Source organism: Phocoena phocoena, chromosome 15, assembly GCF_963924675.1.
Source record: "Phocoena phocoena chromosome 15, mPhoPho1.1, whole genome shotgun sequence".
Classification (NCBI taxonomy): domain Eukaryota; kingdom Metazoa; phylum Chordata; class Mammalia; order Artiodactyla; family Phocoenidae; genus Phocoena; species Phocoena phocoena.
This window is the reverse complement of record NC_089233.1, coordinates 84,487,496-84,502,872: the sequence shown is the minus strand read 5'-3', so window position 1 is coordinate 84,502,872 and position 15,377 is coordinate 84,487,496. Positions and strand designations below refer to the sequence as shown.

The window sequence follows — 15,377 nt, the reverse complement described above, 5'->3', positions numbered from 1 at the left end:
ATTAAGTTTATTCAACACTTTGAGCCTTTGTTGCTTTGTCTGTAAAGTGAGGAAAACAATAATCGCTCTCTTGTAGGTTTTCGAGAAATCATTGGTATCACCATCATCAACATTCTCATCACCATTACTACCACCAGCTTCACCATCACCATCACCATCACCGCCATCCCCATCACCATCACTACCATCATCACCACCACCACCACCGTCTCCACCATCACCACCATCATCACCACCATCTCCACCATCACCACCATCACCACCACCGTCTCCACCATCATCACCACCACCATCATCACCACCACCGTCTCCACCATCATCACCACCATCATCACCATCACCATCACCACCATCACCACCACCGTCTCCACCATCATCACCACCACCATCATCACCACCACCGTCTCCACCATCACCACCACCACCATCACCACCATCATCACCATCACCATCATCACCATCACCACCACCATCACCACCACCACCACCACCGTCTCCACCACCACCATCACCACCACCATCACCACCATCATCACCACCACCACCACCACCGTCTCCACCACCATCACCACCATCCCCATCACCATCATCATCACCACCGAGATCATCATAATCACTTATTATTTAGACACCACATTCCCACGGAAGGGTCTCTAAATGCTAACTTCTAACTCCTATTGCCGTAGCTTCAGAGAGAACTCCACTGTAAGTTTAAGCAATGGTGCGTGCAGTGTGAGGGTAACGGGAAAATGTGAGGTGACCTGGGGACTTTGCATCTGTGGAAGCATCTACGGATTCTCAGTGGTCACTCAGTTACTGAGCACTGTCCCTACGAAGAAATAGGCTAGTTCTGAAACAATCACACTGAGGGCTTGCGTAAATACAGGTTCTAGATCTAACTTAGGAAGTCTGGCTGCAGGTCTGGGAACCTGTATTTTAAATAAGATTGTTAGTAGCTCTTAAATAAGTTGTGGATTATTGTTTACGTTCAGCCTGGATACAGACTTCATCCATTCATGCATTCATGCATTCGACGAATATTTATTGAGCACTGATTAAGTGCCAGGCCTATGTTAAACATTTCCCTACGTTATTTCTCACATTCTGTTATCACCCTCGTTTTGTAGATGAGGGAGGTAGACTTGGGGACAACAGACGAGTAACTTGCCCAGGGCCACATAGCCAGGAAGTGAACAGGGGACATTTGAGTCCAGAGCTCACCCTCCTTATCACCCCTTAACAAAAAGGGGTCTTTGCAAGGAGCCAGCAGAGCATAATAGGCAGTAGAATTGTCAGGCCACCCCAGGGCTAAGGAGAATGTAGTGGGGGTCATGTGTCTGTTCTCGGAGGTTAGGGCCTTGGAAATGGCTTCCTGGAGGAGGTGTCAGTTATCCAGGTGGGCAAGAGGTGTGTGTGTGTGTGTGAGAGAGAGAGAGAGAGGGAGAGAGGGAGAGAGAGAAAACAGAGGAAATAACATACGCCAAGGCCTGGCAATAAATATTTTTTCCTGCGTGAACCGTGGGAACTGCACTACAGTGGTGTTTCTAGAGTGTGATTTCCTCTCCACTGGTTTCATTACTGCTTACCAGAGGCACACAGAAGACTTTCTTTTTCTCTGTCTACAAATTTTAATAGAATTTCCTTTAAAGCATAGTAGGAAGAAAAAGAATAACTAGCATGTCAGACCCATGAAATTATATATGGTAGTTCTTGGGATGCAGCTAAAGTTAATATACTGGTTACGAAAGTGCATGAGTAGCAATAACGTCACAGAGTATGAGAGGGAAGAGGTAAAAACAGTGAAGGTGGAAAGCCCAGGAGCGCTGAAGATTCAGGAACCCTGGGCCAGAGGGTGTTTCTGTCCGTCCCAGCTTAGAAGCTCTACACTTGAAGTTTGGCTTGAGTGCGAGTGGCTCTTTTGTCAGTAATGTCACATTCTTCCCAGTGGGGGCAGCGGCGTCCCTGCTGCTGTTAACCACGAGGGGATGATTTGTTCCCAGTGTTAGGACCTGCAGGGCCAAAGTCTGTCCTCGGAATGGTCAGGAGGAGCTTTGAGCTCTGGGGAAAGGGTCAGGAGGGAGCCCACACGGTGCTAAAGTAGCCGTGGGAATCAGCCCAGCCTAGAGCAGGGACTCACAGTTCAGGAATGTTCTCTGGCCCCATGCTAATCATAGCCGCAGAGCCCTGGGCACCAGGAGATTGGCTAAAAATACCCTGGGCATGGGCCGAGGGCTTGCATTTAGAAAACTGCTCTCCAGAGGCAGCCCCGGGGAGAGCTGATCTAACACGGGCAGCAGGCGGGCCGCCCGGCCACAAAGGTTAGCCAGCTCAGGACGCTCCCAGCTTCAGCTTCTGCCAAGATGGCCTTAGTACTCGGGCTCAAATGAAATGCCACTTTCAGCTCCTTTGCTTAAGGGATTTTCAGAGCTGTGCAGACGAGCCCTCTGTCTGTTCTGATACCTTAACGGCAAGACTTTGCTGGCTCCTTAGCAAATGAACCCCTCAGGTGGAGGGGGCGGGGCTTTAACCTGACAGGGCTTCAGAAATGCTCCCCCACTGTCTCTGGGAAGCTGCATTTGAGATCACTGCAAGTCACAAGTAGAACTCACGGCAACTTGGGTGCCAGCAACATGCTTTCATGTCTCGGCTTCTGAGGAGGGACAGCTGTGGGCAGGAATTCTGTCCAACTCTTGCTCCTGACCAGCCTGGTGCAGGGGCTGGGGGAGCTGATTAATGCCCCGGCTATGAACAGGGAAGACACTTAACTGAGAAATCACACGAAACGCAAGACTGTTATGTAATGATTTACGAGCACAAGCCATCTCTTCAAGCAGACGTTCGTGGGGCAGAACCGGGTGGAGCGGCTCTTTAATAGTATAATTCATGGCAGCTGCTTTAACTGAGCACCTAGTACGTGGCAAGCACACAGAGCTTCTCTGTGTACCATCGTACACATGGTACGATGTGTACGATGGCAAGTTCACCTGGCTGGACCCTTGCTGCCTCTGCTCTGCTCACCAGGGCCCCACGGGCTGCTTACAGCTCACTGCTGGTCAGGGGAGAGTGGGGATTGGCCCAGGGTCCTCGGGCACTGCTGACCTGCCTGGGTTGATGCTCCCAGGTCTGGACAGGCAGGGAGCCCTCGTTCGGTGCACTGAGTGATCTCATGGGCCATGATTAATAAGGCCAGGTCATGATCCTAAGTCTAGTTATTTTTGAAGGTAGGATTTGGCCAGAGTCCTGAGGCTAAATTAGAAGCCACACTTTGGATCCCTTGTGGGGTGTTATCCAGGGCTCCTGGTGACCTTTGTCCTGGCCCAGAAGCCTCTGGCTCAGACTAGAGTAGCGGTTCTCAAAGCAGGGTGCCCCTGGCCCAGCAGCAGTGGCGTCACCCAGGAACTCCTTAAAGAGCACATTCTGAGGCCCAGCCCCGGGCCTACAGGCTCAGAAACCAGCGTGGTGCCAGTGCTATGTGTATTAGCAAGCCCTCCCGAGGGCTCTGATGCTCGGAAGTCTGAGAACGATGGCTGAGGCAGATGACAGGTCCCCCTCACTTCCTTCCCCATGGTCCCTGAGAACTGCTGTGCCGACAGGCAGGGTTGAGGTGGGTCCAGGTGAGTGGTGCCTGATGGCGAGTTGTCCCTCTCGGGAAGGGCTGGGCTGGGGGCTGGTGTCAGGTCTCTGGTATGTGTGGGACAGTGAATGGTGCTGGCCCGGCTGGGCTGGTGTTTCAGGACAGGGCCCTAGAGAAGGGTGACCAAGTCACAGTCACTGAAAGCATGCGTCTCTCCCGACGGCTGTTCCGAAGTGGCGAGGCCTGCTGAGGGGGGGCTTTCCAGGCTGTAGGTGAACAGAAAATTTGGGGACTGTCCTGTGCCTCAGGCTTCAGTATCCCCGACATCTCGAATGCACAGAGAGACCGGAGCTCAAGGCTAAACGTTAGCCTCTGCTTTGGACTTTGTTTTCACTGTGAAGACGGATTGTCCCAATAATGCACATTTCAGCTTTGGATGAAATACCCAGCAACTCAGGATCTGCGTTCGTTTGCAAAGTTTAGGTGCCCAGGAAATCATTCTTCTGCAGAGATGCCATTAACTAATAATTCAAAGCTGGTAACCTTCATTCAGCCGTGATTAAAGAACTTCGCTGAATGGCAGCGGATGACATGTTTTTCTGAATGCCGGCAGCAAAAATTTGCTTATACCATCCATCTTTACTTTGATAAACTGCCCTTAACTAATAATTCCGGATGGAAGGATTTTAAATCGAGCATGGCGGTTGGCAGGTTCAGGTCAAACTCCCAATAATGATCAAGACTATTTTACTGCAAACTGTCTTCAGACGGGCGATATTCGTTTAGGTTCTAAAGAGCAGGCGATATTCCAGCGCTTCCCGGACACTTACAGAACGTGGGCCATTCACACCCATTGCGTAAGGGTGGGGCCACGAGGTGCAGCTTTCGCATGCTGTGTTCTTGGAGGGAAGACCAGGCTCTGGGTGTGCCCCTCCAGCCCGTCTCTCCCATGCTTGGCCTGCGGGTGCCGGCTGGGATGGCCTAGCCAGCATCCGTGACCAGGTCGTGTTTCTCCTCTGGCCCCCGGCCACTCACACTGCCCCTCACGTGGCACTGGGGAAGTATGCCCCCTCCTGGCTTGTATGCCTGCCCAGCCCACTGCAGGCCAGCCTTCTGGGGGCAAGTGCTGTCTTACCTGCTTCTGTGGTACACGGCGCCTGGCGCAAGCTGGTTCACGCTAAGGACGGATGGCTACAGGATACACAGCAACGATGGATGGAATGTGCCAGACGGGGAGCTTGTTAACATGCAGATGCCTGGGTCCCACCTCCAGAGCCTCTTTCAGCAGGTCTGGGCTGGGGCCCTGGGAGCCTGAGTTTAAACATGCTTGCCCAAACCCGAACCTTCTGCCCTTACCTTTCTTCTTTGCTTCTGAGAGCCGTGCCCACAGCCTTTGAGCCATTGGCTCACTTTTCTGACTAGACTGTGGTGAAGATACTGGTGACAGGGGTCCATGGTCCTTGAACACCCACAAATGAATGGTGCGAGGTGTAACAGGGAGCGTGGAGGTCCAGATGGCCAAGGGAGATCAACTTAGGATAAACTGTTGTGAAAACTGCACATTTATTCATCCGTTCAGCAAATATTTACCGAGAATCTGCTATGTGTATCACACTGTACCTCTCCCCATGTGTGAAAGTTTGGACAAACTGTTCAGCCAAACTATTGGGCAAACCTTTGTGGACCTCTCCTCACATGCGGTCCGTGAACCCTCTGACACCTGGCTACTCAAAGTGTGGTCCGTGGACCAGCAGTGCTGGCACTGCCCGGGGAGCTTGTTAGAAATGCTGAATATTGGGCCCCACCCCAGAACTGCGGCCCCTGTGTCTGCATTTCAATAAGAGACCAAGATCCCCAGGTGACATGTATGCACATCAAAGCTTGAGACCCACTGGTCAAACACCCACTATTGGGCCAAACGTCTTATATCCAAGTATGTGTCTGTGACGGAGCGCACGGCTTTCATGCGATTCTCACGTTGACCTGTGACCCCCCGAATTTAATCATGGCCTCGGGGACCATCTAGTCCAGGGCTGTGTTGATAAGAAGTTGTGCTTCCTTGATCGAACCCTGTGAGCGATTTGGGAAAAGATTTATGATGGGGCTCGGCATTATGCAGTGATGAAGGAGGTGAGCGAGTCTCCGGAAGGCTGATGCCTTCACATTGGGTGGTTGGCCTGCAGTTCCCGGGGTGAGCAGGGCAGCACACGGAGCAGGAGGGGCGGGGAGAAACTGGAGCCCCCAGGATGGACTAGAGCCTGCCTCTGTCTCACACCACCTCTGAGTCCACAAGATGCTTGGCTGGATGGTCACCCTCACACATTGCTGGTCATGCACCTGGTCCACGACTCACTGGAGCTGGAGGAGCCGCTGGTCCCATTGCTGCCCCAGGACAATCAGGTGAGGCCCCATCAGAGGCAACAAGCAGGAGCTTCCACAAGGCCCGGCCCATCAGAGCCCATTTCACTCCGCTTCATGTCTGCCTTCCTGACGGCCCAGAGACTTCTCTCCTGGCCAACCCTGACCTGGAACATAGAGCAAAGAGAATGTGGGAGATGTAAGTCCTGCTCAGATGCACCAAGGCCGGGCAAGGTTCTCACACTCGGCAGTCGCCAGGGCCAGGCGGTGCTGTGACGGGTGAAGAGGGACCGGCAGGGCTGTGAGGACCTCCATCCAGGTATACATTTCAGGTAATGAAAGGTGTTGAGGAGAAAGTAAAGCAGGTGATAGGACCGAGCGCCTCGGGGCAGTGGAGGCAGGCCTTGGAGTCCCCAGCCTGTACCTTCCCTCATGAAAGTTTACAGTCAGAGGGGACCAACTAGTAAATAATTGCAGAAATCGATGTAAAAGGACAAGTATGATGAACCCACATTTTAACCAGATTCCTAGGTGACCTATTTGCTCAGTAGAGATTGAGAAGTGCTGTCCCAGGGTCTCCTTTATGACCACTGTATATTCCTTCTTTTAAACAAACACTGCATGTTTTGTGGAGGCGGGTGAGGGATTATATGGAGAGAGAAGACCTAGACAGTCATCTTTGCATGTCTTTTGGAGTCTGGGAGAATTTCTGCCTGTTTAAGAATTAGAGAGTCCAAGCCCATCAATGAGTTAAGGGTATATAGTTTACTTTGTATATAAAAGTTTTGAGTCACTGGAGAAAACCTTCACAAATTACTTCTTCCCCCCGAAGGAGGCAATGTGTAGCCAAGCAGGCCTGAGACCCAAGCACAGGTTCCAGCAGACGTCAAACCAGAACACGGCTGCAGACTTCCTAAGAAGCCCGTTACGCTTAGGCTGGTAGCACGAGATACCACCATGTGGTTTGGGGCATTCTTATTTTGAATTTCCTTTGTGGTTTAGAACTTGAATTTCAGCTTCCTGGTAGACCATGGTATTAGGGTGATGAAATCATAAAGAACACCTAGACTCACAGTAAGAAACCATCACCAAGGGCTGCAATTCCTCATTCATCATTATGTAATCCATGGAGTCTGTCTGTAGCTTCTCTCCATAGATTTCAACTATGACTCATCAAAGACTAAATCAGCCCATTTTATAAACATTCTGTCTCTCTATAGCCAAATGCTTTCAGATATCCTGAATCATATCAGCATACTGGTCATTAGAAGGGAGACCTGTAGCAGTTCACAGATTACAGATATGATTACAAAGCCAAAGTCCAGAACTGGAAAAGAAGATTACAAAATTAACCTCTGTGTCCCAGGCTCACTTCTAAAGCATGGCACATTTTATAAGATGTCAGTCTCCCAGAACCTGGCACACAGCCAGCTTACAGAATGCTTACCGAATACACTATTCCTGCAAGACTTTTACAATAAATCCAAGCTTAGAATGTATCAAATTTTAAGTACCGTAAAAGATGGTGTTTTCTCTCGATCAAGAGAGCGGTGAACATGTATTTTTCCATTCACATTATCTTTTATAGAAAACAAACCAATCTCTGGATATTTGTCTACACCAGGTCCAATGATTAAATATACTAATTCCATGTCGGCAGACAAATTATTGAACAGCTGGAAGGAGAAAAAATTAGGGAAAAATGAGGGTGAGAATAAGCCACTATGCCTATCAAATATCTAGGCTAAGATTCAAAGGCATTTGTAAAGAACCATACGCAGCAATTACAGATCTGAGAATTTACCCTAAAGAAATAAACAGGTAGAGATGAAGGAACAAGGGGTATAGCGGCAGTTTGGTTTGTAATAGTGAAAAGTTGGAAACAACATAAATGTCCATCCCTATGGAAATAATCGTGTAGTGGTTCCCCCTCACGTGGCATGGGGCTCTGCAGCTTTTCAGGATTTATATTCCCTGCCCCAGAATGAGGGCTGTGACACATGGTAAAACAAGGAAGGCCACCAGCGGGACAGTATACTCAGCGCGATCCCATTTTGTTAATACAGATTCATATTAGTGACTGTGCGAAGAAACATCTGAAAGGATACATACCAAGTTGTCCATACTGATTATCCCTCCAAAGAAGAGTAATAATCATACAGCTTACTTTACAAATTGCTTAGAAGGAGTCAGCTTATGTATTGCCTTACTTGCACTAACCTGCTTAATCTTTTTTTGTTTGTTTGTTTTCTGATATGCGGGCCCCTCACTGCTGTGGCCTCTCCCGTTGCGGAGCACAGGGTCTGGACGCACAGGCTCAGCGGCCATGGCTCACGTGCCCAGCCGCTCCGCGGCACGTGGGATCTTCCCGGACCGGGGCACGAACCCGTGTCCCCTGCATCGGCAGGCGGACTCTCAACCACTGTGCCACCAGTGCAGATTAAGCCCTGCTTAATCTTTTAACAACCCTATAATGAAGGTACTATTGTTGACCCCATTGTACAGATGAGGAGGCAAAAAGTCTATCTAATTTGTATAGTGAGGATGTGGTACATCTGGAATATGAACCCACTGAGTCCCCTGACCCTTGGGAGTATTCACTGTTAACCGCTGCACCTTCCAAACTGTCTATAGATGGGGTTTTTTCAGTAGGTATATATTATTTTTATAAATATTGAACAAATATGAATCATTTAAAAATTTTTTCTAGGAATCATAGAACGTCAGAGCTGTAGGGGACTTAGTATGTAACTCAAAGACCCATGGAGGTCAGGAAGGTGGTGGAAGTGAACAGCAGGAGCCGAGTATAAAAATCCTGGCATCCAACATCCCCATGGGACTTCTTCGGTGCTTCAGTTGACACTCAAACCTCAAAGTGAGGGAGACAATAGGGAGTGGTGGGGACTGTGACGCCCTGGGTAACTCAGGCCCCAGCAAATTCCTACCATGTGGGGACGTACTCTCCAAGGAATCAGATCTTCCCATTTTTAAAAAGCCTCTAGATGTGCAGAATTTTTAATACAATCACCCTATTTTTTCCAATTTTTAAAATCATGGTACAATATAAAACAGGCCTGCAGGCTGGAACTAACCAGCCTGTTGCCATATGTAATTTTTTTTTAATTTTTTTGTTTTGTTTTGTTTTTGTTTTTTTGTTTAATTAATTTTTATTGGAGTATAGTTGCTTTACAAGTTGTGTTAGTTTCTGCTGTACAGCAAAGTGAATCAGCCCTGCATGTATATATGTGATTCTGACTTTCTCAGCTCACTCTTACATGGAGCAGCGATTTATCCAAAGTCACACACTCAGGTAGAGGCAGGGTGGGCTCTAGGACCCAGGCCTCCTGACTCCTGACCCTGGCCAGTGCAGCCCCTACCACTCCACTACCTGGCCTCCGCAGCCTCCTGCTAACAGCAGCATGCTTAATCGGGGAGGATGGTGGATGATGGGGCCCTTCCTTAGAGCAGCTGCCTTACCTCACCCGCAAGTTTGGGAAAGGGTCCCGAGTCTTCCCCCTCCAGCGCCATGGTCGTGATAATCCGTCTTCTCTTGGGTCGCCGTAGAGGCCGGCTGTCTCCCTGGAAATCACAGTGACCGTGGTGAGGAGGAGGGTGTTTGTGGCGCCAGGGGCGCAGTGACTGATAGCCCTTTCCTCTCCCATCCTCACAACAGTCTCCGATGCTCAGCAATTCCAAGTGCCCGTTCTCTCTACAACCACAGAGTCAGTTCTAAACTGGGGGGCATGTGACACCCAAGGATTTTACATATTTATGTGGCTCATGAGATACTTTCAGGGGCCACGAAGACACAGCACTAACGATCATTGCCTAGTGTGTGCTAGCACCTGCTCTAAAGTAGACATGCACAGACTTGTTGAATTCATGGGAGATTTACTGCCCCTCTATTTCTCTCTCCATCTTTCTGAAATCCTTGGTGAGAAAGTCTCCATTCAGCGCAGTTGGGTCTTGAATTCCCCTCTGTTTACTCAAGTCCCTTGTAACAGACTTAGACTCAGACGTTAGGGTCAGAGATTTGTCAGGCAAGGGAATATAGATAGAATTTAACTATGTGGTTTCATTTGTTTTATATATATTTGTAACTATGTGGTTTCATTTGTTTTATATATATTTTACAGTATAGCCGGTTTCTAGTCACATTCATTTTTATTCACAAGGATGTACTTTAAAAAAATTATGTAATTAGAAAGTGAGTAGATCACAAGAACTACAGGAAGGAAACCATAAGGTGGATGAGGATACAACAAAACCTCGTGATGGTGGTGGTGACTGCATCCCTGCACTGCCCTGTACTCACACACTGGGAAATAGCAAGTCTGCTGTTTCTAATTGCCTAAAGAAGTGTGGGCAAACCTCTGTGCCAGCACTGTGTGCTTGATGTCTGATGTTCACAGACTGCTCGTGTTCTAATTAGACATAAAAGCATCGTCTGCAATTCTCTTCAGTCCTTTGAGATTCTAAAAGGCCACGTCTAGTTACTAATTTATTTTGTCTCAACCAAATATTGACAGGGCACTGAAAAACTCAAAATTGCAATCCAGCTTCTAAGGAAAGTACAGTCTCACTTGGTTTATCAAGAAACTGAATTCCAAACCCCACCTTTGTTTGATGAGCGAGACCATCATTTTCTGGTGGGACACTGTTGACCTTAAAAATAAAAATGACATTAATTAGTAGGGATTGTACTTAGCAGAATCAGGTAGAAGCTGCCTAGAGTCACACAAATCTTCTAGAATTAGAAAGGGGAAAAAAGGAACTGCATTCAGTTTTGATAACTATAATTTCTCGTTCTTGACATCTCAATTCGTAATTACCACTTCCCTTCTGTAACTGGAGGAGAATTCTGATTAAGTATTACCAACGGTAGGGACATTTAAAACCCTAAATGTTACTGTTACGTTAGCATAACATAATAAATGGGTAATCAAACTGTCTGTTCAGGGTGAGCACAAATGTATTTCCATGGGCACATGTAAATTAGCACCAAATGTTAATTGGTGGTGAGATTCAAGTGAGCTTTTTTTTTTGTTTTTTCTTTTATGTTTACCTTATTTTTAGACTTTATCATACAGTCATCAATAAAATTAAGGAATTTGGTACTTTACGTTTACATAATTATTTACATTGAGAATTGTTTGTCATTTTTATCTCAACAAATTTCCCCCTCAAAATAAAACCCCAAACATGTACAGTAAGAGTGTTGAAGTACCAAGAGAAAGAGACGAGCCCTGCAATGGATGTCAAACCGACACAATACGTGTGTCTGTATGTATATGTGTATGTGTGTGCATGTGTGTGACACCCATAGTTCTACTTCATTCATTTTCACTGCCCTGTAGCATTTCACTATACGAATGGAGGACAATTTATCATTTTCCCAATGATGGCCATTTAGGTTATTTCCAGTTGTTTGTCGTTACACACACACAAAAAAGATGCTGTGGTTAGAAACATCCATACGCACATAGAAAATTTCTCTGGACCCTGGTTTTCACTTTGGTTCGCTGTGGTCCCTGACGCTATCAGAGACTCCACAAGGCCAAACACGTACGTAATAATCTAAGATACTGTTTGTTTTGCTGTGTGACAGTTGCACTGATGGTACCAAAGATTAGTGACGAAACTGCTGGTGCCTCAGCACCGTGGAGGCTATGGCACGGATTCCTCTGATAGTCATGCATTCTTCATCACCACGCACGTGCAGGAAAGAAGGAGGAAGGGAGAGAGGAAGGAAAAGAAAAAAAGCCAGTCTCGTTTAAGAGTGATGTAATTGGTGAAGTCACTTAGTTATGGAAATCACTTGAGGATGGGCGCGGCAGGAAATGTTATTAATTTATCCCATTGCCACACCTGCATGTCTATCTTTTAAGCACTCTGGGTCTACATGGGAAGGATGCATGAACCCCTGTGCTACCCATCAGTGTAGAAGGTTTGAATCAAAGAAGAGCACGTTTGTGATTATCAGAGTTGACAGCTGAACAGGCCCCCTTTTTTTTTTTTCTTTTTCTTTGCAGTACGCGGGCCTCTCACTGCTGTGGCCTCTCCCGTTGCAGAGCACAGGCTCCGGACGCGCAGGCTCAGCGGCCATGGCTCACGGGCCCAGTCGCTCCGCGGCATGTGGGATCTTCCCGGACCGGGGCACGAACCCCTGTCCCCTGAATCGGCAGGTGGACTCTCAACCACTGCGCCACCAGGGAAGCCCCAAGCCACTTTTTTCTGAAGCAGCATTTTCCTCGAAAGAATGACTGCCTGACCATGGCTGTTCGGGATCAGGTACTTGACAGACAGGTCGTTGGTAATGAACAGAGTCAGCCCGTCACTTCGAGAAAAACAATGGACAGTCATGTTGCCGGCAGTAAAATTTAAGCTCTCAAGCAAAAATTAGAATTTTGGAAAATTTGTGTCTGCTACTCTGAGCTTGACAGCTTCCCAACAGGTAAAGATTTTTCTGCTGATGTTGGTGGACAGATTGACGAATGTGATTTTTTGATTTTGTAGAATGAAATATGTCAACATTTGGAAGATCTTCGTTGCTCCGAGAGCTGAGTTTCCTGCTGAGTAAGACATCACGGTCCAAAATCATGCACAGGTGAGAGTCGTCTGCAATGCAAGAGACACAAATGGTTTTAATGGAACAGAGTAAGGAAAGTTCATTAATACGCTTTCGGATTCCACATTGCAAGTAAGTGTTAAAAAAGGACCACTTGTCAAGTTTTGGTGTGATGTCAAAAAGAATACCCACAATTATCTGTTCCAGGCGATTAAAATATTCCTCCCTTTCATATATACCTATGTGAGGCCGGAATTGCTTCACATACTTTAACCAAACAACATTTACAACAGACTGAATTCGGAATCAGAGAGGAGAATTCGGAATCAGAGAGGAGAATCCAGCTGTCTGCTTTTAAGCCGGACAGCCAAGAGATTTGCAAAAAACATAAAAGAGTGCCATTCTTCAAACTGAATGGAATTTTGAAAAATATGTTTATTTTTCATAGACATGTGTGATTTATATGAACATGTAATGGACTTATCATTAACTTTAATGAGTTGAGAAATACGTCTAAAATTTCCCAGTCTTGGGAATTCCCTCTCGGTCCAGTGGTTAGGACTCCATGCTTCCACTGCAGGAGGCCCAGTTTCGATCCCTGGTCAGGGAACTAGGATCCCACAAGCCACGTGGCGTGGCCAAAAAAATAATTCCCAGTCTTAATTTCTAACATGGTAAGCATCAGTAAATATAACCTCATAAGCAACAGTTCTTTGGGTTCTGCATAAAGTTTGCGAGTGGAAAGGCATCCTGAGAGCAAGAGGTTTGATAGCTGCTCCTCTAGGATTTATACCTAAGATCTCCCCGGACAGGGTAAGTGATCACCAGCCCACCTAGAGCCTGCAGAACACCTCTTGTTGTGGTCGCCCCCCCGCCCCGCCGCCCCGCCACTATAAGGATCTATCCTCACCCAAAAGCTTGTCGCAGCATAAAGGACTGTGTAGTAAATAACAGCGTCATAGAAAATAAAGAAACATTCTCCAAATCTTCATTTCTTGTGGTCGGCCACCCTTCCAGTGAGTGGGGTGTATTATTGGGTCATCTGGTTTTGTTAATGTCAAATGTAAACGTTTGTTTCCTGCCACAGGCTCTATTTCTATCTTTTTCCCTAAAGGCAAAGAATTTTTTTAAACTCTTTCCAAAATCTCAAACATCGACTTACTCAGACAACAAATGCTTCTTGATTAATGTTGTTAATTTTAAATTAAGAGCCTAACCGCATGTGGAATTTTAAAATGGAGAAAATCGCAGGTCTTGCAACAGAACGAAGAAATTCATTCCATTTCTAAGACAGGTGTATTTCCGGGTGGCCCAGGTCATGAACAAGGAATACGTTAAGGTTTTGTCTCCTCTCTGGCCTCAGTTTCCCCTTCTGTGAGCAAGGGTGTGAAGTGAGGTGTAGGGCCCTTTCAACAGGAAAGCTCTAGTTTCATTTTCCTATGATGGCACATAAACAGCACAGCCGACAGTCACCAGGAGCCGGCTGGAGCGCTGGAAAAGAGGTCTGAAATAGTGTATTTCTTCGCCCAGAGACACCTGAAATTTCACATCCTTGTGTGCACGTGTGTGTTGTTTCTCCTCTCTTTATGCACCACTTGGAATTCATTTGCACTGTCTCGACTGGTGAGGCAGGAAGACTGGAAACAGTTATATTTGTCGAAATGATCTTGTAAGTACGCTTATTATATTTCCCATCCCTGCCAATTTTAGGCTGTTTGTCCAAAGCGGATGCCATTCAAAAGATTTACATAATGCTTTCTGTAACGCGACTGGGGAGAAAACTTTCTCCAAGAGCATCTCCAGCTGCACTGTCCACCTGTTTCATGGGAGTGTGGCAGGTGGGCGGTCACTGTAAGGTCCAGCCTGCCCATCACATGATAGCTGCTGCTGACTTGAGGGCATGTCACCGGCATTGTGCGGGCCAGGCTGAGGAGCCGTGGCAGCTCTGGGGAGAAGTTTTCTCAGTAAATGAAGCTTTGTGTCTATAGAAGGTCGTAAAGAACTAAGAGACCTATATGGAAATAATTCTTTCCTGAAAATATTTTTCACAGCAAACTTGAATTCAAGAACAATTTTTTTTATTGAGGTATCATTGACATGCACCATTATATTAGTTTCATGAGCACAACACAATAATTCAATCAATATATGTATGTATTTCGAAATGATCGTCACAATAAGTCTACTTAATATCTGTCACCATTTATAGTAACAGATTTTTTTTCTTGTGATGAGAACTTTTAAGATCTACTCTCTTGGCAAGTTTCAAATATGCGATTTGGAATTATTAACTAGAGTCGCCATGCTGTACATTTCAGTTGCTTTAAGCCACCTCGTTTGTCCTTTGTAATAACAGCCCTTGGAGACTAGCACACGGGTCCAAACACATTCTCTGCCTATGGAAGCTTGGCTGATCGTTTGCAGGTGCGGATTTGGCATAGAGCAACAGAAAATGGGGTTCTCAGGGTTCTCAGGACAGAGACCAGCCACTCTGCCCCCTGCTGAGGGCTCAGCATCACCTCTGACCATATGACCCCTCACCTCCTGCAATCCGCCAACTCTGTTGTTCTTGAATGAAGTGGTTGAGTGAGTAATCAGGCAGAGCATAAATGCTAAGAAACTTTTCAAAGATAACTCGACTCAGAATTTCCCAGATTAAAAACAACAACCAACCATAACAGACTTTGTGCACTAACTTCTTTCTCAAACCCTCCCTTCTCTTGGGTCCTGGAAGCTGCCACAGCCCAGAGCTGAGGATGTGCAGGCTCTCAGGACTGGAAATGGCAAATAGGGGAGCAGGACCCTGCTTCTGTGGCTTGTCGTGGAGTCTGGGACAAAGACCTGCAGCAGGGTCACAGCTTTGTCCTTTGCTTCATG

General features: G+C 47.0%; 1 protein-coding gene across 1 annotated transcript in view; it reads left to right on the top strand.

Annotated features, from left to right (window-relative positions):
- The window catches only part of CDH26 (cadherin 26), a 74,249-nt gene extending 70,425 nt beyond the window's left edge, over nt 1-3,824 (top strand). The window contains 2 exon segments of the mRNA XM_065893322.1: nt 77-207; nt 3,735-3,824. Coding sequence (XP_065749394.1) covers nt 77-207; nt 3,735-3,824 — 221 coding nt within the window.
- Nucleotides 3,825-15,377: the final 11,553 nt, after the last annotated feature.